The sequence below is a fragment of the Rhinolophus sinicus genome, linkage group LG02 (genome assembly GCF_036562045.2).
Source record: "Rhinolophus sinicus isolate RSC01 linkage group LG02, ASM3656204v1, whole genome shotgun sequence".
Taxonomy (NCBI): domain Eukaryota; kingdom Metazoa; phylum Chordata; class Mammalia; order Chiroptera; family Rhinolophidae; genus Rhinolophus; species Rhinolophus sinicus.
Genome location: NC_133752.1, coordinates 16,145,482 through 16,167,420, shown reverse-complemented (window position 1 = coordinate 16,167,420; position 21,939 = coordinate 16,145,482). Strand labels below are relative to the sequence as shown.

General features: G+C 41.6%; 1 protein-coding gene and 1 long non-coding RNA gene across 4 annotated transcripts in view; one reads left to right on the top strand and one right to left on the bottom strand.

The window, feature by feature from the left end:
- Nucleotides 1-16,786, bottom strand: part of LOC141569281 (uncharacterized) — a 48,175-nt gene extending 31,389 nt beyond the window's left edge. For 2 of the 3 annotated variants that reach the window (XR_012492784.1, XR_012492785.1), the window contains exons 1-3: nucleotides 16,658-16,786; nucleotides 12,988-13,103; nucleotides 6,997-7,339 (exon numbers count right to left, since the gene is read on the bottom strand). This is a non-coding gene — a long non-coding RNA (uncharacterized LOC141569281). The remainder of the gene's footprint in view (nucleotides 1-6,996; nucleotides 7,340-12,987; nucleotides 13,104-16,657) is intronic. The other variant, XR_012492787.1, reaches the window with a different exon arrangement.
- A 95-nt stretch (nucleotides 16,787-16,881) lies between these two features.
- The window catches only part of DHX15 (DEAH-box helicase 15), a 52,662-nt gene continuing 47,604 nt past the window's right edge, over nucleotides 16,882-21,939 (top strand). The window contains exon 1 of the mRNA XM_019743862.2: nucleotides 16,882-17,122. Within this exon, the coding sequence (XP_019599421.1) occupies nucleotides 17,052-17,122 (71 nt within the window). The 5' untranslated portion in view covers nucleotides 16,882-17,051. The remainder of the gene's footprint in view (nucleotides 17,123-21,939) is intronic.

Sequence of the window (21,939 nt, the reverse complement as noted above, 5' to 3'; positions counted from 1 at the left end):
CCAGCTGTCCTCCATTGAGTTTTCTAATGCACACTCCAATTGTATCGTGCATTCTCCCTTCCAGGCCACCAACAGCATCCTGCAGCTGAGAAGTGTTATTTTATGATATTAATTTTTCCTGTCCAAGGGCAAGGTATATGCAAATGTAAGACTATCAGCTATATCTCATTGTAGTATACAAATTTAATGCAATTCCATTCCAAATCCTCACAGGACTTTTTCAAGGAATTTAGTAAGTTGATTATACAATTCATATGAAACAGAAAGGGACCCAAATAGCTAAGAAAATTTTGAAATAAAAAGAAAAATAAGTGAAGACTTTCCCCGCCAGATTTTGGAGCATATTCTAAGAGTCTATATATAGACTTACTTTACTAACATACTGTAAGACTTCTGCTTCTGGCCATGATGAAGCAACAGAGTCCAGATTTAGCCCTCTCCCTTAACAACTAAATTACTAGACAAATACATAAAATAATAGTTTTCAGGCTGAGGTGTACAAACAGCGAGGGAAGTGAAGATATGCATGCCACAGGCCAAAAGCATTCATTTATATCTTTCCCAGATCCCTCAAATGTTAGTGGACCTATATGGCAATCCAGAAGTGGTCCAACTGTGTGGCATATTAATGCACATCTCTTCTTGCCAGCGGGACCCGATACCATTTTTTACCAGCTTGAACCCTTTCTCTGGGGCCTGGACAGTGGATCAGAACTCATGGCATTATCTATCACTCTGTGTCATGTCTCTCTGCTCCTCTTGAAAGAATTGTCTATATGTCTTTTTATCTTCTATTCACTCAACCAACTTCATTTGGGTTTTTATCTCCACTACTCTTCCGAAACAGCTCATAGAAAGGTCACCCATGGCCTCCATCATTCCAAACCCAGTGATCAGATATCTGTCCCATCTTACTTCTGTATTAGTTTTCTATTGCTGCTTGAAACAAATTACTACATGCTTAGCAGATTAAAGCCAAAATAATTTATCTTATAGTTATATATGATAGAAGTTTGACAGAGGACTCCCCAGGCTAAAATGAAGATATCAGCAGAACTATATTCATTTCTAGAGGGTCTAGGGAAGAATGTTTTTCCTTGCTCATTCAGGTTATTTGCAGGATTCAGTTTCTTGCGGTTGCAGAACTATTTTTTTTTTTTTTTCTGGTTATCTGCTAAGGGTTGCTCCCAACTTCCAGAGGTCACACTTATTTCTTTGCTTGTGGCCCCCTTCCTCCACCTGCAAAGCCCGCAATGGTGGGTTGAGCTCCTCGCATACTTTTAACACCTCTTGCCTCCTCTTTCATCGCATCAATCTGATTGTCTGTTCTGCCTTCTTCTTCCATTTTTAAAGGCTCACGCGATTACTTTGGGCCTGCCAGCATAATCCAAGATAATCTCTTTATTGTAAAGTCTATAACTTGTTTCCACCTGCAAAGTATCTCTTGCCATATAATGTAACATACACAGGTGGAACACTGGGGAATGAAGACCATAAAGCAAAAATCCTGCCTAATACACTGGGCGTCTTAGAAACATTTAACATTTCCTTCTTACTATCTTAACTATTCTTGGTTGAAGAGACCTGGTTTTGATGTCTGGTTCTTCAGTCATCTGGTTTTGACAGTTGGTTCTTCTGTTTCCTTTACTGGCAAATTAAAGGACAGCAGGAAAACCCCAGAGCCTGGTTCTCACTCTACTTCTCAATATGGATCAAGTGATCTCACCTAGTTCCATGTTTTTAAGTAACATCGCTATGCTGAGGACTCCCAAATGTATATCTCAACCCTCAACTCTAGACACATGTTCAGCTGCTTCCTTGATATTTCCGTATAGATGTCTAACAAGCATCTCTGACTTAGCATGACCAAAGCGGAATTCTTGATTCATTCCCTCCAACCCACCCACCAAAGTCCTCCTCATCTTAATAAACATCCATCCAGTTGGTCAGACATCCTTTATTCTTCTCCTTTCTCTCCGCGATCCTGAACTTCTGCTGAGACAATGTTAGCATATCCTGTTGGCTCTGCCTCTAAAATATGTCCCAAAGCCAACTACATTTTACCTGCATTATTGCCACCAACCTAGGTTTAGTCACCATCGTTTCTCACCTGAACTACTTTAATAGCTTACAGAGCAGTCTCCTTGCTCCCATTGTTGCCTTTTTCTCCCCATAGTTGATTTTTCTACAGCAACTAAAGTGACTTATTACAAAGTATAAAACAGATAATATTGCTCCCTTGTTTAAAATCCTCCAATGGATTTTCATTGAGATTTTTAAAAATCCAAACTCCTTCCAATGACCTATTGGTCCTACACGATCTGGCCCCTGTCTACCTCAGTGACCTCATCTTAGCCAATTCCCTCTTGTTTACTAACTCTATCCGCCTCTCTGGTGTTTTTCTTATTTCTTTTTTTCACACTTATACTCATTTCCTTCCTTATATATGCTCTTTTCTCTGCCTGGAATATTCTTTCCCAGGCTATTAAAAGGCTGGGTTCCTCTTATCTTGGTTCAAATGCCATCTTCTAAAAGAAGTCTTTCCTACAGAGGAGAGCCAAGATAGCAGAGTAGATAAACGCTGTGCTTGCCTCATCGCATCAACACATCAAAATTAAAACTAAATTATAGAACAACAATCCTGGAGAAACCATCTGAAATATAATTGAACAGAGGTTTTACAAAGGATTTAAAGAAGAGGCCATGTAGAAACTGGTAGGATGGGGCAAAGATGCTAAACAGGCTGATACCACACCCATGTGTGGCAGTTGAAAATCAAGAAAGATATCTTGTTCACAGAGGTTCCCCATGAAGGAGTGAGGGACTCCGACCCCCCCACCCCCACCCCAGTCTGCAGCACTGGTATCGGGAAGAGGAGCCCCCACAACTTCTGGCTGTGAAAAACAGTGGGGATTCCGACCATCCAGGTGGGATGGAAGGCTGCAGGAAACCCAGACATCCTCTTAAATGGTCCGCACAGGCACTCATCTTGGGCTCCAATGGAGGGACAGTGACTCTAGGGTCATTGGAGACATATGAGGAGAGACTGAATTGTGTAACTTCAGAGCGAGGACCAGAGGGACAGTCCCCATTCTCCCTGTGTGGAGCCCTTCTCCTGAGCAGCCGGCAGGCAGGAGCCATCTTTCCTGTGTTGAGCCCACCCCCACAGGCCAAATCTGAATTTGATTGGCGTGGTAAGCTCTGCTGCTCCACCCTGCTGACTCACTGAGACCCTGCCTCACCCAACTTGCGTACTGCAGGAGGCTTTATCAGCGGCTGAACCTTACAGGAGCCAGTAGGTGGCAGCAGGCCTCAGTTGTCCTGGCTTTTTGCAGGGCTAGTCCAGACCCAGCACTGGTGGCAGCAGTCCTCAGTTCGCAGTGTGGCCTCTCCCACATGCCTCCAGGTACAGCACAGGCAGCGACCAACCATGGATCACTTTGTAGATTCTACCATGTACTCCTCAGCCAGTCACAGGCTGTGGCTAATCTGGGCCTGCACTGGAGCCCCTGTCAAGAGGCCCCAAAATCAACATACTTGGAGGTTGACTTCACCACAGCAGAGCACCACCCAAGCGGCACACACAAAGGGTGGTCTCAACAGGCACCAGAGCTTGCTGGGATGAATACCACTCCATGGGGTAAGCCCCCTGCACAGCAGCCCATAAGCTATGGACGTGGCCAAACCCCACAGCCAGTCAGCCTGAAGATCAATACCACCCACTGACATGCCAACAGCAATCAAGGCTCAACTATAACAGGAGGGCACACACAACCCACACAAGGGACACTCCTAGAGCACCTAGCTCAGGTGACCAGGGGGACTGTGTCACTGGGCCCCATAGGACACCTACCACATAAGACCACTCAACAAGACTGAGAGACATAGAAGATCTATTTAGTACATAGAAACAAACACAGAAAGGCAGCCAAAATGAGGAAACAAAGAAATACGTCCCAAATGAAAGAACAAGAGAAAACTTCAGAGAAAAAAACTAAACAAAATGGAGGCAAGCTACCAACCAGAGAGAGTTCAAAACAGTGGTTGTAAGAATTCTCAAGGAACTTAGTGAAAGCTTCAACAAAGAGATAGCAAACATAAAAAGGGACATAGAAACCATAAAAAAGAACCAGTTAGAAATGAAGAATACAATAACTGAGATGAAGAATGCACTAGAAGGAATCACCAGCAGACTAGATGAAGCAGAGGATCAAATCAGCAATTTGAAAGACAAGGTAGCATAGAACACTCATTCAGAACAGCAAAAAGAAAAAAGAATCCAAAAAAGAAATGAGGATAGTTTAAGAGATCTCTGGGACATCAAGCATAACAATATTCACCTCATAGGGGTACCAGAAGGAGAAGAGAGAAAGCAAGGGGTTGAGAACCTATTTGAAGAAATAATGACTGAAAACTTTCATAACCTGGTGAAGGAAATAGACATAAAAGCCCAGGAAGAACAGAGTGTTTCCAAAAAGATAGAACCAAAGAGGCCCACATCAAGAAACATCAGAATTAAAATGCCACAGGTTAAAGACAAAGAGAGAATCCTAAAAGCAGCAAGAATAAAGCACTTAGTCACCTACAAGGTAGCCCCCATAAGAACGTCACCTGATTTCTCAACAGAAACTTTGCAGGCCAGAAGGGATTGTCACAAAATAGTCAAAGTGATGAAAAACAAGGACCTACAACCAAGGGTGTTCTACCTAACAAGGCTGTTATTTAAAATCAAAGGACAAATAAAGAGCTTCCCAGACTAGAAAAAGCTAAAGGAGTTCACCACCACCAAACCAGTATTACAAAGAATGTTAGAGGGACTTCTTTAAGATGGAAAAAAAGATAAAAAATATGAATAATAAAATGGCAATGACTACTTATTTATTAACAATTGCTTTTAATGTAAGTGGATTAAACGCTCCAGTCAAAAACATGGGAAGGTTGAATGGATAAGAAAACAAGACCTTTACATATGCTGCCTACAAGAGACTCACTTCAAATTGAAAGACACACACACACTAAAAATGAAGGTATGGAAAAAATTATTTTGTGAAAATGGAAATGAACAAACAAAAAAAGCTGGGGTAGCAATACTTATCACAGACAAAACAGACTTTAAAACAAAGGCTATAACAAGAGACAAAGAAGGACCCAGTAATCCCATTTCCTGGTATTTATCCAAAGAAACCCAAACGCTACTTTGAGGTGACATGTGCATCCATATGTTCACTGCAGCACTGTTTACAATGGCCAAGATGTGGAGGCAGCCTGGGTATGCACTGATGGATCAATGGATAAAGAGGAGGTGGTACATATATACAGTGGAATATTGCTCAGTATGGATGGGAATGGGTTCTTGCCAACTGTGGAGGCATGGATGGACCTGGAGGGTACTGTGTTGAAGTGTAAGATGAGAAAGACAGATGCAATGTCATTTCACTTATATGTGGAATCTAAAGAACAAAATAAACAAACAAAACAGAAACATACTCATAGATACAGAGAACATTTTGATGGTTGCCAGATGGAAGCAAGGTTGGGGTGGAGGGAAAAAAGGGGAAAGGATTAAGAAGTACAAATTGGTTGTTACAAGGTAGTCATGGGAATGTAGGGTATAGCATAAGAATTATAGTCAATAATGTGATAACTACATATGATGTCAGATGGGTACTAGATTTATCTGGGTGATAGATGGGAGGGTCGTGGGGGGGCAGGGTGAAAAAGGGGAAGGGATTAAGAAGTACAAATTGGTAGTTACACAATCGTCATGGGGATATAAAGTAAAGCATAGGGAATATAGTCAATAATACGGTAATAACTATGTATAGTGCCAGGTGGGTCCTAGACTAGTCAAGAGGATCACTTCTTAAATTATACAAATGTATAATCATTATGCTGTACTCTTGAAATTAATATAAAATAATATTGAATGTCAACTGTAACTGAAAAATTAAAAAGCGGGGAAAGGTGAAAGGTAATAAGTGGTCCAAATTTCCAGGTATAAAACAAGTAAGTCATGGGGATGTAATACACAGCATGGGGAATATAGTCAATAATATTGTAATAGCATAGTACATTGTCAGATGGTTGCTGGACTTATGATCACTTCTTTACGTACATAAATGTTGAATAACCATTGTGTACACCTGAAACTAATATAACATTGTATGCTAACTATATTTTTAATGAAAATCTTAAAAGAGAGAGAGAGAGAATTCTTTCCTAATCACCTTATCAATGTAGCCCCTCAGACCTTCAGCACCTCCAGTAGCTCTTTATCATACTATCCTGTATTATGTTCTTCATGGCACTCATCAATATGTGAAATTTTCTTATTCATTTCATGGTTGTTGTTTGTTACCCTCCACCAGAATACAAGTGCCACAAGAACAGGAATCTTATCTATTTTGTTCACCATTATAGCCTTAGCACCTAAAACAGTTTTTAATATATAGTCAGTGTTAAATAAATATTTGTTCAATGAACATATTGAACATTTAAACTTCTGACCATTCATCTATAGTTTGTTTGGATGTTGTTCATATTGACAATAAAGAAACCAACCCTAGTATCTTAAACTGGGTTTCTTAGGAAGCAGACTCTGAAACTGAGATTAGCATATAGGAAGTTTATTAGGGAGTGCTCCAGGGATCAATGCCAGTGGGAGGGAAGGGAAGAAAGAATTTGGCAGGGAGAAAACGTTGGCTGTGACAGTCCCCCAGAAGGCCTACATGAATCCCAATAGGAACCCCAAAGCTAGGATAGCCCTTCCGGCTTGATCCAGATTGTGGCGTGTTGGACCAGGACTTATAACTCCCGTAATGATGGGTCATCAGACACAGGCTACCCTGGGGAGGAGGTGTGCCATGGGGACCACTCACAGAGGCCGCCACTGCAGTAGGTCTCAGAACTTCAATTAGCACTCGTCATCAACCTCCTCTACTAGCCATCTTCTACCCTCACCCTCAGCCAACACCTTTAGTGCTCCTGGTCGCTTACCTCGTAGTATGACCCAGGCCTGCAACGTTGAAGGGTCTGCGTCCCGGCTCACCATGCTGTTTTCAGGCTGTAGCTGCAACACTTGTCTATTTACTATCAAAAGTGCACAAAGGAGTCCCAAAAGATGCTCAAATGAATTACCTAAGTGGAAAACATACTTTTTGTCCCAGTTGTGTAACCACAGCATTCACTCCTCCTAGAGACCAGGGCCAATTACTTCTGCCAGGATAATGATTCCTCTTCTTGCCGTCGTCCCTTGGCATGAGGAACTTAAACAGCCCAGTTGGCAGCCATGGTGGAAATATTCCCTTTTAGGAACCAAGATGTTCAGAACCCGGAGTTTCTGGAATGGGAAGCACAAATTCCGAAAACGGATCGTTAGAAGTGAAGGAAAGTGAAAGCACTCCTGCTTCCACCTTGATTCCCAGACGTATGTATTCTACCTTTTGGGGAAACAGCACCATGTAAAGTCCATTTATTTAGAACGTGCACTGCATATGGAAGAGGCATGCCATCTTCACAAGGTATTGTTTCTGAGCCAGTTCTATCAGGCTATTGGCTTCTGGGTATTTTAGTATGAACAGTGGATCTCATGGTCATATGTCATGTGCCTGTTCCAGCACTTTCTTTAATGTTAAGTGGGTCCTTTTGTCTGATATAATAGTATGTGAAATTTCATGTGCTACATGCTATAGGCTACAAGCATTCTATATGCTCTTGGATAATGGTACTGGCTGAGGCCCTGTGGACAAAAAGAGCAAATCCATACTTAGAATGTGTGTTCATTCTTGTGATAATGAATGGCTACCCCTTCAGGGTAGATGGTATCCAATGTAGTTAACTTGACACCAAGCGGTTTTCTATTGCTGCTTAGAACAAATTACTACATATTTAGGAGATTGTATCTTTGAGAGATTGTGTTATATTGGGCACTTACTGCTTCCTGTTGCTAACAGGGTGGACATTCAGTGGTGGCAGTAGCTAGAACAGCCTTGTAAGTGGTACTCACAATGCGGCCTTCACATGCAGCTTCCATCCCAGCTACCATGTGAACTCCATTCATGTGACTCTCATGCAAGCATTGGAAGTGGCTAATGACAGAGTCTGGCTTGTATCAACTGCATGGTATGTGGTTTTTCAGTGACTCTGCTAGGATGGATGCTCCCTGATGGTCACTAATATGTGAAATAACGATCTTCACCCTCTATGCCCACTTCCATATGTTCATCCACATGGCTTTACCCTAGTGTTCATTGTCCCTTAGCTAGTCAGCACTGCCCTTGAATCCCTGTGTATTCTATTGTCAGGCCACCTCTCTTTCTATGTAAAGTGGCGGACCAGGCGGGAGAAGTTCCCCTTGTTACTATCTTTCAAGACCATGCTGAATGGGGCACCAGTGCAGCCATTGTCCATTTCTAGCTTACACCAACAAATCATGTTGAGCCATTTGTGCATCAAGCTCAGGCTTTTTCCTCGTACATCAACTGATTATCAAGGATCCTCGCGTGCAGTAAGAGATGTGATCTGATCAGTAGTGTACTGGCAAATATTTAACAACCAGTTTTCCGAAAAGAAGAAAAAAATATCTGATTTGTACTATTAGCTAACTTTCCTGGTGTAAATACTTCCACCATGGTCAATTTTAAACTACCAATGTGATGTCAATATTCCTGAAGGTTTAGCAATGAGCTCTCATGAGCTGGTGCAGACTGGCTCCAGCACACCACCAGAGCTGACGGAGAGGAGTTGTGACACAACAGTGGTGGATGATAGGAGCTACCTGCATGATACCTGCTCTTGCAGCTTGCTCGTGCCTCTGGTCTAATGATGTTCAATCCTAGATGTACCTCTTCCATCTGGGCCCACCCCACCTTACGGCATGGAGAGTATGATAGAACATAGGTCATAGGGGTAGTTCTAATGTCATAGTCAGTTGATGATCCATGGTGAGGCACTTGTCTCTAGCAGGTCCTGGCAGTACTCCAAGAGCTGTTTTTTGAAAGGTGTTTAATTCTGTGTTGTGGTTAGTATAGCTCTGAACCCTGTGGATCTACATTGTGATTCTCCTGTTGGAGCTTGCATAAAATCCACATGTCGTCTTTTTCTACCACTGATACCTCCAATACTATAGGGTCTGCTGAGCTGTGTGGTCCAAGAAGCCAGCTGCTGGCCCTACAGCCTGGACCTATTGCAGAGTCCTTTCCTGCCACTGAAAAATAGCATCCTTCTGTTTCACTTGGTATGTGAGCTGGAGCAGTACTTCTGGTAATATATTGCTTCCAGAACCTAATGATGCCTATCTGACAGGACTGTGCTGCCTTGCTCATGATGGATGCTATAAGATGCAGTAATTTCTCCTTTACTTTGGAGGGGCTCTCCCAATATCACTGGACTCTAAAAATTACTTTTGAATCTTTTAAGGTTTACCTCTCTTAAGAGTGCATGTGAATTACCAAGGCCTCCAACTTCCCAGCGACTTCTTATTCATTTAGTCCAGCTAGCATGAGGTTGTCAAATTATTGGACCAGTGTTATATTCTGTGCAATGTACAACTGGTCCATGTCTCTTCAGACAATGTTGTGAAAGAGGACACCAGAGTTGACATAGCTCTGGGGCAATGGAAACTGTTGCATGTTCCAAAGGAATGTGAATTGTTTCTGATTCTCATTTTGAAAGGCATAGAGAAAGGGTTGATTTGTCAGCTCATCGGCCATATGTCATGTACCTGAGTCCACGCTAATCTGTTCTAGCAAAGACAAGACACATAACACAGCAGACAGTCCGTTGCCATCCTTCAGGGTCTGTCTGGATTTTGTAAAGGCCAGATTGGTACATTAAATGGAGGTAAGATGAGGTCCACTGCCATGCATCTTTTAGGTCGTTAAGGGAGGCAACCATTTCTATCTTTTTTCTCTCACTTTTTTTTTTATGTGGTAAAATATATATAACATAAAGTTTACCATTTTAGCCATTTTTAAGTATATAGCTCAGTGGTATTAAGTACATTCATATTGTTGTACAACCACCATCACCATTCATCTCCAGAACTCTCAGCATCTCATTTCACTCAGCATAATGTCTTTATGGTTCATCTATGTCAGATATTCATTCCTTATTAAGGTTAACTAATATTCCATTGTATGTATATATCACATATTCTTTATTCATCTGTCATTGGACAGTTGGGTTGTTTCAACATTTTGGCTATTGTGGGTAATGCTGTTATGAACACAGGTGTACAGATATCTGTTCAAGTTCCTGTTTCAATTCTTTTGGATTCCCCAAAGTGGAATTGCTGAATCATATGGTAATTCTATATTTATTTTGTTTTTGAGGACTTATCATACAGCTATACCACTTTATGTTTCCAAAAGCAATGCACACAGGTTCCAATTTCTCCATATGCTTGTCAACACTTAACATTATGCGTGTTTTCTGTAATAGCTATCCTAACGGGTGACAAAGCGTTCTCTCACTGTGGTTTTGATTTGCATTTCTCTAATGAATAGTGTCTTTTCATGAGCATAGTGGCTATACGATATATCTTCTTTGGAGAAATGCCAATTCAAATCCTTTACCCATTTTTTAAGTGAGTTGTTTGCTTTTTGTTGTTTCCCTAAGTTGGTTTTGAAACTGTTTAATATTCATTGCATTTGTTCTTTATTTCTTTTTTCACTTCTTTTTCTTCTTTCTCTGGTTTTAATTGAGCATTTTATATGATTCCTTCTTATCTCCTTTCTTAACACATCAATTATACTTTAAAAATCTTAGCGGTTGCCTTAGTTTTCAATATACATTTTAACTTACCTAAATCCAGCTTAAATAACACTGTACTACTTCATATGTATAGTACAGGTAACTTATAACAGAATATTTCCAATTCTTCTCTCCCATCCATCCCTCAAGACATTGTTGTCATTCATTTCACTTATCTATTGCTATAATCACCCAATACACCACTACTATTATTACTTTAAACAAGTTGTTATCTGTTAGATTCATTAAGAATACAAAAAATAAAAGGTAATTAAGAATTACCTTTTTTATTCCTTCTCCAAAGCTCTTCCTTTCTTTATGTAGATCTGAGTTTCTGACCTATATCATTTTCTTTTCCCTTCAGAACCTCTTTTAATATTCTTGCAAGGCATTCTTCATTTCTGTTAGTGTTTTGAATTTCTAACATTTGCTTCTGATTCTTTTTTAGAGTTTCCATCTCTCTACTTATATTATCCATCTTCATTTGTACCTTATCTACGTTTTCCATTAGAGCCCTTAGCATATTAACCATAGTTATTTCACATTCTCTGTCCAATTCCAATTCCACATTGATTGGAATTTGGATTGAAATCTGTGTCATATCTGAGTCTGGTTCTACTACTTGCTTTGTCTCTTTTTCTGTTTTTTGTTTGTTTGTTTTTTGACATGCCTTGTAATTTTTTGTTGAAAGCCTGCAGAATGTATTGGGTAATAGGAACTGAAGTCAACCGTAGGCCTTTAGCATGAGGTTTTATGTTAATCCAGCCAGAAGTTGGGCTGTTTGGTGTTCGCTGTAGCTGTAGGTGCAAGAGGTTTTAAATTCCTCTGGTGTCCTTGTTTAGTCTTCCTTATTGAGGATGGGCTTCCCTAGGAATTCTTCCTCAGTTGGAGCCTGCATCTTGTAGGTCTTTTTCAGCTGTAACCCACTGTTATTGTACTGGATGCCTGTTGGTGTGGTGGTAAGGAGTAAGGAGGGAAAGTGTTCTACAATTTTATGATTGAAGCTCAGTCTTTTAATGGGCCTGTGTTCCTGAGCGGTGACCTTTACAAGCTCAGCTTTTTTTCCCCCTTAGGTGAGACAAGAAGGCTAGAAGGGGCTAGAGTGGGAGAAATGCCCAGGTAGGACAGGATCTGGTAGTCTCTTCTCGTCGAAAACCAGCCCCTATTATGGAGAATGTACTGGGCATATTCCCCTATCTCTCCCAGAGCCACAAGCATATCTTTCTTGGCGTTTTACTGGGAAAACTTGGTGGTATCCTGGAGGTAAAACCCATAAGAATGAGGGAGCCCCCGCACCCCTCACAACTGAGGCCCACAGGAGTTTCTCGCTCTCTAGGTAGTCCAGACTCAGCTTTAGATTGGTCAAGATACCATTTGAGTATTCCAACCAGCTTATGGATCCAGTGGATTTGCTCCAGGTAAGCAAATGTTTGCTGTCACTCTTTGAACTTGCCTGTCTCTCCAGACTTCAGGGTGAGAGCCTACCCTGCAAACTCAATTTTCTAAGGGCTCCAAGGAAAGCCATTGGTTTTCAGTTTGTTCAGCTTTTTCTTCTAAGAATGTAAGTGATAACTTCTAAACTTGACATGCTTGGAGGTATAAGTAGAAACTCCTCCCCACGTTTTTTATGTAGTATCTTGGTTGGAGTGGAGAGGGGGACAGTTCATAAGCTTCTACTTGGCATTTCCCGCTATGATAGTTCTTACCTCTTGCAGGCCAAGAATTCAACATGAGGGTTGTGCCAACAACTAAGAGTGTCTATTCTAAGTGTACATTTATAGATTGGGGACATGACAAATGGGTGGGTTTGAGAACCCAGGAAAACTACTATGAACTATGAACTGGACCTGAACCAGATCTTCGTTAGACGCTCCCATTGGCCCCCATTCTAACAGGGAGCTCATAACGACACTTTGAGTCTATCAGTATCAATGTCCGTTCAGATTCCGTATCCAATTGTCCTTGAAATGTTTGAATATTCTCTTTCCCCCAGTGTATGGTTACCTAAAAGAATGGCTATGGATCACTTGGAGAAAGGACTTGGGGAATTATTACTGTGCACACCGTGACGTTATGTGTTGTAGTCCTTGCTCCGTGTGGCTTTTACCTTAATCAATGTACTCCAGCTCCCAAAACTGGTGGTAGAACCAAAACTAAAATTAAGTCACTTATGTTGGGGACAAAATGGAGTTGGCTAATGTGGGTTCATTAAAGAAAAACAAAACTTAACCTTACCTAAGTTGCAGGAATTTACAGTTCTTTTCAGATATAAGCAGAGGACTTCAGCCAATTTCCAATGTCAAGTCTGTTCATGCATCTTTGGACTTTCATGTTCCTCTGACTCAGCTACCCTGATCCAAATAAGGAAGGAGACCACTGGGTAACCAATCAACTAAAAAGCCAAGTAACTTCTGCATTTGCCGCCATAAAAACCTTTTACTAGTCTGTGAGCAACTCAGAACTCATTGCTCCAGTAGCCTTGGGTTTCCCAACTTATAGGTCAAAACCCTTGCAATAAACTCATCTTTCTGCTTTGTTGTACTCAGTGTGCAGAGTTTGGTTTTTGACATGGCGCAAGTCTAGAAACTCGACAAGTTTTCACTGGGGCAACTGCCTCAACCGTTTGATCATCCATTCTTGACTTATTTTGGTTGTTCAGATCGAGGACTTCCTTTGACGATTGCCCATCTGTTTTGCTCTAGATACCTTGTCCTAGTTACCATCTCTACTACCTTGTAGCATCCACCTGGCTTCTGATGTTGAAATGCCACCGTGTTACTTCTGTTACAGGCTCCTTTCATCTTTATTACTCTCAGGGAGCTCAGGTCTGAAATGGCATCTTCTACCTTCATCCCTGAACTATGGAGAGAACTACCACTGAATTTCTGAATGCTGTTGACGCCTCCCTTACCAGAAAATTCTTTATGGATTCAGTAAGTGGTATATCCTCTGAACTTTCCTGTGGAATATATTTCTCTGCTGGGTTTTCCAACTTTGTGGAAGTATTTTCACTCTAACACATTCACTTCTTTCAGCTATTTAACCCCCTTTTACACTGTGATGCACAGCAGTTCTGGCACTTCTATCTTGGTGACTGGCATTGCTTTTTCCACGCTTCTAGATGACATCCTGTGTGTTTACACCATTGCCTGGAGTTCTTGTGTATGTTAAATCCTGTATCCTGGAAGAGTACTCCCAAACTGATAAAATTTCCCTTATCTAACTTTATGTTCCATCTCCCTCCTCCCTTCTTTATCCAGAACCTTCAGAATTCCATCCCATGCATACTTTCCTAGCTCCTGCTGGTACCTATTGGTTAGATCCTACAGCTTCTTTGGGGTAATTTTCCAATACTATCAGCCCTAAGATGTCCCTGGAATATTCTATGTTGTGACTTAACCCTAATTATTGCCTACTGGTCAGCAGGATAAGTAGGGGTATATCTTGAGGGAGGTGCATATTATCTCTCAGAGAGTAGGCTTCTGATCATCTCACAAGGAAGGAGAATTAGCTTTTAATAGGGAAGAGTGGGGCATTTTGACAAACTCACCAGGTTGAAGGGAATTTAGGAATTCAAGATTTTTCAGGTCTGTCAACCTAAATGTCCCCCTCCCAGGTATCAGAGGTGTACCCTTTCTCAACGAGGGTCCTAACCTTGACATATCATGCCTATCTAAGTGGAAAATTTAATCCTCATTGTAAGTTTCCACTTGGCCTAATGAAACTGTTATATTTAAGTCCTGGGATTGGTTATCATTTTTCTTTGTCTTCACACTGAAGGAGATGAGAACCTGTTTATTTGCTCCCAGAAGGTCTTCTGGCTTTCACACTTAATTTTGAATTGCAGGTTAATCACTCTCGGCCTTTCATTATCTCTCTCCAAAGTATCAAGTCCACTTAGCAATAATCAATCAAATTCCGATGTTCTTGTAGTTATTATTTCCTCCATACTTTGACAACAGTGCATGCTCTTTCCCAGTACACCACTGGTGAAATTTTAACAATTGCCCTGCAATTGGCAATTATGTGATAACTATGTTCTACCTTCCATCACTAAGTCATTGCCAGCCACCAATGCGTGGCCAGCTCCAAAATCCAATCATAGACTCTGCTTTCTTGGGCCATTCCTAGCACCAAATCTTTTCAGTCGGGTTCCATGAAAAGTAGACGTTGAGAAAGGACTAGTGCACAGGAAGTTTATTAAGGAGTATTTAAGATCAACACCAGTGAAAGGAAAAAGATGAAAGTAGGCTTAGGGGAAAAAACTGGGCTCTGATGCTGTAGGGGGGCTGGTAGATGGCTCTTCTTTATTCTAGGGACCATTCGCTCTGAAAATCTAGAATGGATCACTTAGACCCAGAACTCTGCCCTTCCTCAGAGGGAGTGTGAACATCCTGGCAGATTCTGGCCCGTTGTTCTCCTTATAGATTCCAGAAGGGCCTCTATCCTTTGGTAAATATGGCCACTTCAGTTACAACACAACTGGTTAGTTTTCTAGGGATATACACCAAGCCCAAAGAGAAAGTCTCTTCATCTTGATTTCAGTTCCTCTTTATCAAGTCTCCTTGCACATTTATGAGAGGCTGATGCCTCTAAGGGTAGAGCACTTCTTCAGGTGGAATTCTAACCTTTTCCCTCATTTTTTGTCCAAAATTTTGGAGTACTTTATAGTTGCCCTCAAACTGGGAACCTAGATATCTGGGACTGGAGTAGTGAAGAGTCAAATCTGGATTTTAATTCTGACTTTGACACCAATTGGCTGTGTGAACTTGGGCATGACCTAGGGGCTCATTTGTAAAATGAGCTAAGAAGAGAAAATCAGCTGGAAACTCTTTTCCAGGTTTACAATTCAGTGATTATGCAACATGACCTCTGACAAGTCAATATACTCCTACCATGTTTCCCTTAAAATAAGACCGGGTCTTATATCAATTTTTGCTCCAAAAGACGCATTAGGGCTTATGTTCAGGGGATGTCATCCTGACAAATCATGTTAGGGCTTATTTTCCGATTAGGTCTTCTTTTTGGGGAAACACGGTAACATACATTTAGGGTAAAAGTTGTACAGACAATTTTATAAATGAAGGTATTCGCCTTTCTTTGTACTGATTTTGTAATGTGGATTAGGTACAAAAATAAAAACCCTCTTTATCAGCTGCAGTATTGAGGTTGTATTTAACCTTAGCGATTGCAGTTCTGAGGATTTGATAAGACCCTGGTTATGGTCTTGCAGGGAATCCAAACATCCATTTCATGAACTACATAGGTCACCCAGCTTGGATTGGTCCACAGATCTTTCTTTTATGTATTTCTTCTGGGAATGAATGCAACTGAGCAAGCAGACAGTCTGGGGTAGACAGCCATTAAAGTGCTAAGAGTCATCTTACCTTAACGATTGTCTAGGACTTTAGGGACAGCACAAATGGCTGTGTGACTTCTTAACTTCCCTCTGCTTTAGGGTCCACATCTATAAAATGACACCTACCTTGCAGGGTGACCGTAAGAGTCAGGGTAGAAGTAGGGTTAACACTGTGGAAGTTTGTAACAGGCACACAGGAAGACAAAAAGCTAATTATGTTCTTACTGTCAGCAATTTTCTCTATTCCACATTAAAAAAACATCAATAGGTTGAGAACATACAGTCCATACTGGGTAAAAAAAAAAAAAAAAAAGAAGAAGAAGGGCAAAATGGATTATGGCAAGTTGACATTTTTCTCATTTCAGTTTCTTCACCGAAACTGAGTGGTTAGTGGCTTCAAGTTCTAGAACTGGAGTTACAAAATAGTTACCATAGATTCCAATCCTGGCTCTGCCCCTTATCAGCCATATGATCTGGGTTTCTCAAACTCCCTGGGTCTCAGACTCCCCTAATGCCAGGGTAATACAGATGGACAGGATTTCCTACCTAGAGCTGATCTGTCACCTCGCTCAATGTCTTCACATCAGAGAAGGGCGTGAGACTACATGGGGACAGCCGACTGAGCAGCCGCTCGAGTGGCCTAAAGCACCAGGAAGAGAGCAGAGGCCGGCGGGAAGGAAATTGGGCGGATCTGGAGTTCCCGCCTCCGATGCGTGCGCGCTCACCACGCACGCACAGCACGCTGCGGGAGCGCGCACGCCGGCCCAGCCCTCGTCGCCGCCGCCATTTTATCTCCTGGTTCCGGCCGCACCGTGGAGGCTGTGGTAGCGGGAGGGGTGGGGGTCCTCCAGAGTTAAGTGGCTGTTGTCGACTGCGCCGATTAGGCCGCCAGTTTCTCTTTTTTTCTTCCTTCATAACCGCCCGCTCGAAGAGTCCGAAGATGTCCAAGCGGCACCGGTTGGATCTGGGGGAGGATTACCCCTCCGGCAAGAAGCGTGCGGGGACTGATGGGTAAGCCAGGCCCGGGGCGCGAGGCAGAGGCTCGGGCTTTGTTGGGGTCCCGGCGGGAAGCGGACCAAGGCCGTGTTGGCCAAGCGGGGCCTGGCGCCCGGCCCTTTGTTTCCCTTTAGGCTGGGTTCATTGGCGGGTTGCGAGAGCGGCGCCACTCCCGGGGTTCGGCTGGGCAAGGGCGCGGGCAGAGGTGTTGCGCGGCCGCCGCCGGGCCCAGTCGGGAGGGTGGAGAGGCCTGTCGTGGCCACGAGGGCGCCTCCCCGGACCCTGCCAAACAAGAGTCACTTCGAGGGGAGCGGGCGGGAGGAAACCGCGGACCTCGTGGCCTGGGTTCCCGGGTAAGGCCTGGAGCCGGGGGAGGGGATGGGGGAGGGCGCGGCCGGAGTATTCGCTTCCAAGGGCACCAGGTACTTCCCAGGCTGAGGGGCCGCGGAGAGGGCCTTGGGGGCGGGTGGGTGCCCCGCTGGGGGAAGGGAGCAGGGCTGAAAGTGAGAGACACGCGTGGATTCTTCTTTTTGACTGGGATGGGGGTGGCGGGAGTTGAATGAAGCGTGCGGACGAGGAGTTGTCGGGGGCAGGGAGGATAGAAGGCCTGCCGGGAGAAAGGAAAACGTGGACTACACCTGATGGGCAGGGAGGCTGATGGTTTGGAGCCGCTGAGTTTATACTTTCGCGGGAGAGCGCGTGCCTCGGTCCATTCAAAGACTTCAAAGTAGATACTAGGCAAACTTCCGCTCTCTGCCTGTGCTCCCGCCATCTCCTTTATTTCCTGCTTTGGCTAAAACTGGTTATGGGGCATTCCTGGGACAGGAGTTAAAAGGCATTTTTTTTTTTTTCCCAATAAGCTCTTGATTTCTACCCTCCTCCCGCCTTCCTTCATAACCAGTTTTTGCAACAAGAAGACCCTTTTCAAAAAAATATTTTTAGTATTTATGGCAAAATATCGCCCGTGGGGAGGTTGAGAGTTGAAATGGAGTGGTGGTGTCTCAGATTCCTTTCCCTTAGCGTTCATTAAAGGTACAGATGAATAGACTTAAGCAGTTGCATCAAAATCATTTCTTGTCCAGTGTGTTTTCATTCCTGAAGTACAGAGTTTTACTCGGATAATTTAGGCATTTTTACCGTTTTATTGTGTGTGCACGTGTTCAGAATCACGGTGCCAAATCATCTTTATAGCTTTTGTGAACTTTTTTTTCATCCCAAGTCCATTTGCATTGGTTTCCAGGTATCTGTCTGGCGTATAAACCAGGGTAGGGTGTACTTTTTGATCCCTTCCCATAGATTGAATATGGAAAGCAGAAATAGGTAACGTTTTAATCTTGTAAAATTTTTAGTTTACAATGTTAGACTTTAGTTTTCTCTCTTTTTAGGTTGTCTCCTCTTCCCTCCCTCCCCACACCCTCAGCAAAACTTTAGCACATTAGAGCTCCTTGTCTCAGACTGTTTAGAGCTGCAAGTGACTTTAAAAGAGAGTATAATCAGCTCCACTGAAGGGATGAGAAAGGGAGACCCAGAGTTGTTAAGGTGGCTTGTGCAACCTTAACCCAGTTCACAGCTGGATTTAGAACCTTGATCTTTTCATTTGCACTCTTAGCGTCTTGCTTTTTCTACTACAGTACAGACTATGACTGTAGTTAAGAGTCATGACAGCCTATTTTAATGACATTTATGGGTCACTAAAGTAGGGGACTCTTGGTTCCTGTGAAGCAAAGATAAATTGCTTGTCATCTGGGTAAAATGCAACTGATGTCTCTCATAAGAGTTCAGATTGTAACAAAGTACACTAGGAGGGAATGAATTCATTTATTCATATTTGTGGGTGTGCACCATTTAAATACATTTTTTGGGATTAGTGGTCCCATGGGTTCCCTTTCTCTTGGCAAAACTGATACCCTTAGTAAAAAATGTGGACTTCATACGTCTGACATCTACCTGTAGTAAAGCCCAAGTTCTGAGATAATTCTGGGGGGGACATTTATATACTCATTTCTGTGTCACCTGAATGTCATTTCTCAGAACTAATTTTCTTTAACTGAGCTTACAACGTTTTAGTGCTTGCGTTCCCCCTGCCCCCCCCCATATTTTATAATTTGAAAGTCTCTTTTCACTGACATGCAGTTTTGCAGATTTTTTTAAGCCTTGACAGTTAGCAAGTGGCTTTATTTGAGAGGGTAGGCTTGTCTTGTGAACTTCATTGCCAAACACGGCTGTACCATTTCCCCAATACTGAGAAGGGAAAATAATTTAGTGGGAGATTTCACTCAGTTTCAAGTTCCCACACTATGTATAGTTTTATTTACTCCTGGTATATTTTAGTTTTGGGGTCAGGTGGAGAAGTTGAAGGTTTCTGTTGCAAACTGATGATATTCCTTTTCCATCGTCCCACAGAAATTTCTATATAAAATTATGCAAAAGACAGCTACTTGTTGAAGTATGGAAAAAACTTTTTGAAAATAGAAACATTTTTTACTTTGATCTTAGTTTCTGGTTAATTCCTGATAAGTGCTTTTCCTATTAATTGTGGAAATGTAAAACAAATACACTGATACAATAACATGTAGAATATAGTGGTACCTCCGTTTTCAAACGTAATCCGTTCCGGATGACCGAGTTCTGAAACGTTCAAAAACCTAGGTACCACTGTATGTAACTGTGTTCCCAAAACTATTTAGGTGCTTTATATGTATAAGTACATTTTCACTACAATTCCTGTGATATAGGTGAGGTTAAGTAACTTGCCCTGGGGAACACAAGAATGTCCATATACATGAAGATATAAACAAAAAGGCAAAAAAATTCCATGAAATTTTCATCCCTATCTTTAATCCTTTGATGAACTTTTTAAAAGGTTTTTGAATATTTGTTCACACATAATGAACTATAATATCGTGTTTCCCCGAAAATAAGACCTAGCCAGACAATCAGCTCTAATGCGTCTTTTGGAACAAAAATTAATACGAGACCCGGTCTTATTTTACTATAAGACTTATAGTAAAATAGTAAAGACTTATTAAGACTTAAAATAGTATAAGACTTATAGTCGTATAATAGTAAAGACCTGGTAAAGTACAAGCCGCAATTTAAGACCCGGTAAAGACCGGGTCTTATATGAATTTTTGCTCCAAAAGACGCTTTAGAGCTGATTGTCCGGCTAGGCTTACATTCGGGGAAATATGGTATGTAATGCCAGTGGGATTTTTTGGTGTGTTTTCTGCTTTGATTTTTAGTCACTCAAATATGTAATAAACTGTAGAATAGGTACACATTATCCTTTTCATTGGCTGTATAGTATTCCACTTATAAAGGGCTATTAAAGCTTAACCAATTTCCTGTTCAGTGATGCTTTGGTAGTGTCCCAGTCTTCGTTATTTTATAAATGAAAAGTGGTGAACATCGTATGTGTACATATTTGCACATTTATAGTCTTAAGAGAAGTTCCTGGGAATGAGATTACCAGATGTAAAGCAGTGCTTATTTTAAATATTCTGATTTTGATTTTGATGACCAGTTTACATTTTAATTAGCAGTACTTCAGTTTCTGTTATTCCGTGTGGAATTTTAACATGGTGGTGTAAATTTTTCAAAACCTTGAATGATAAGCAATATGTATTGGTCATTTACTATGTTCCAGCACTACACATATTAACTCATTTTAATTCTTGAAATATTCCACACGACATATGAGTAGCCACATTTCATAGTTGAGGAAAAAATAACTGGTCATATAGTTAGCTTAAGTGCTGAGCTAGGATCGAGCTGCGACAGTATAGAACCATGTGTTCAACTCATATTGTGTCTCTACCTGCCAGGTTATGGCTAAGTGATTATAAAGCACTACTTTGATAGTTTTTAAGCATTATACCTCAAATAGAAAATATTCATAACAGTAAAACTTCTTTATAATAAAAGTGCCTGTTTAAAAGAAGAAAGCATGCATATGCACAGCAGCCTACACATATTTATGAAGCAATGGCTTTGAACTCCCCTTAACTGACCCTTAAGTTTTATTTTCCCTCCCCCAATAGACAGTTTGAATCATAGGCATTTTGAAGTGACTGAATTTGCCTTCTGCATCCTTCCTGTTGCTTATTATTATAATCTGAGAATAGTATTTTTCACTTTGCAGATTAGTAAATTGCGGCATGTACCTTACCAATGGTTATGCAATTCAGTGCTAATTTTACTCTTATATCACAGTTACTCCCATTCATGGTCAGCAGTTAATCTTTGTGTCTTCAGAATGTGTTTTATGCTTCCTATGCTGTGATTATTTTTGATAATGAAGTTTCTGATGCAGTTGGCCCTTGAAAAACATCTTTGTTAGTGCAAGTATTACTGTAACAAAGCAAGTTGATTCATGCTTTACTTTGTCCATCACTCCATCCCCCATATTTTATAACGTTACAGTGTTTCCCCGAAAAGAAGACCTAGCCGGACAATCAACTCTAATGCGGACAATCAACTCTAATGCGTCTTTTGGAGCAAAAATTAATATAAGACCCGGTCTTATTTTACTATAAGACCGGATATAATATAATATATTAATGTAATATGATAGTATCGGGTCTTACATTAATTTTTCCTTCAAAAGATGCATTAGAGCTGATTGTCCGGCTAGGTCTTATTTTCGGGGAAACACGGTAAGTGCCATATGTTAAGTGCCTGGTGCTGTGCTAGAAGTATAGGAATTCATTAAACTTTATGGTTGTCGTCTCCTCCCCCCCACCACCACCCCACACACACACACACACACCTCCCTGCCACAGTAGAATACTAGAAACATGAATTCTTTTTATTTAGATCAGGTGTTTTTTTAA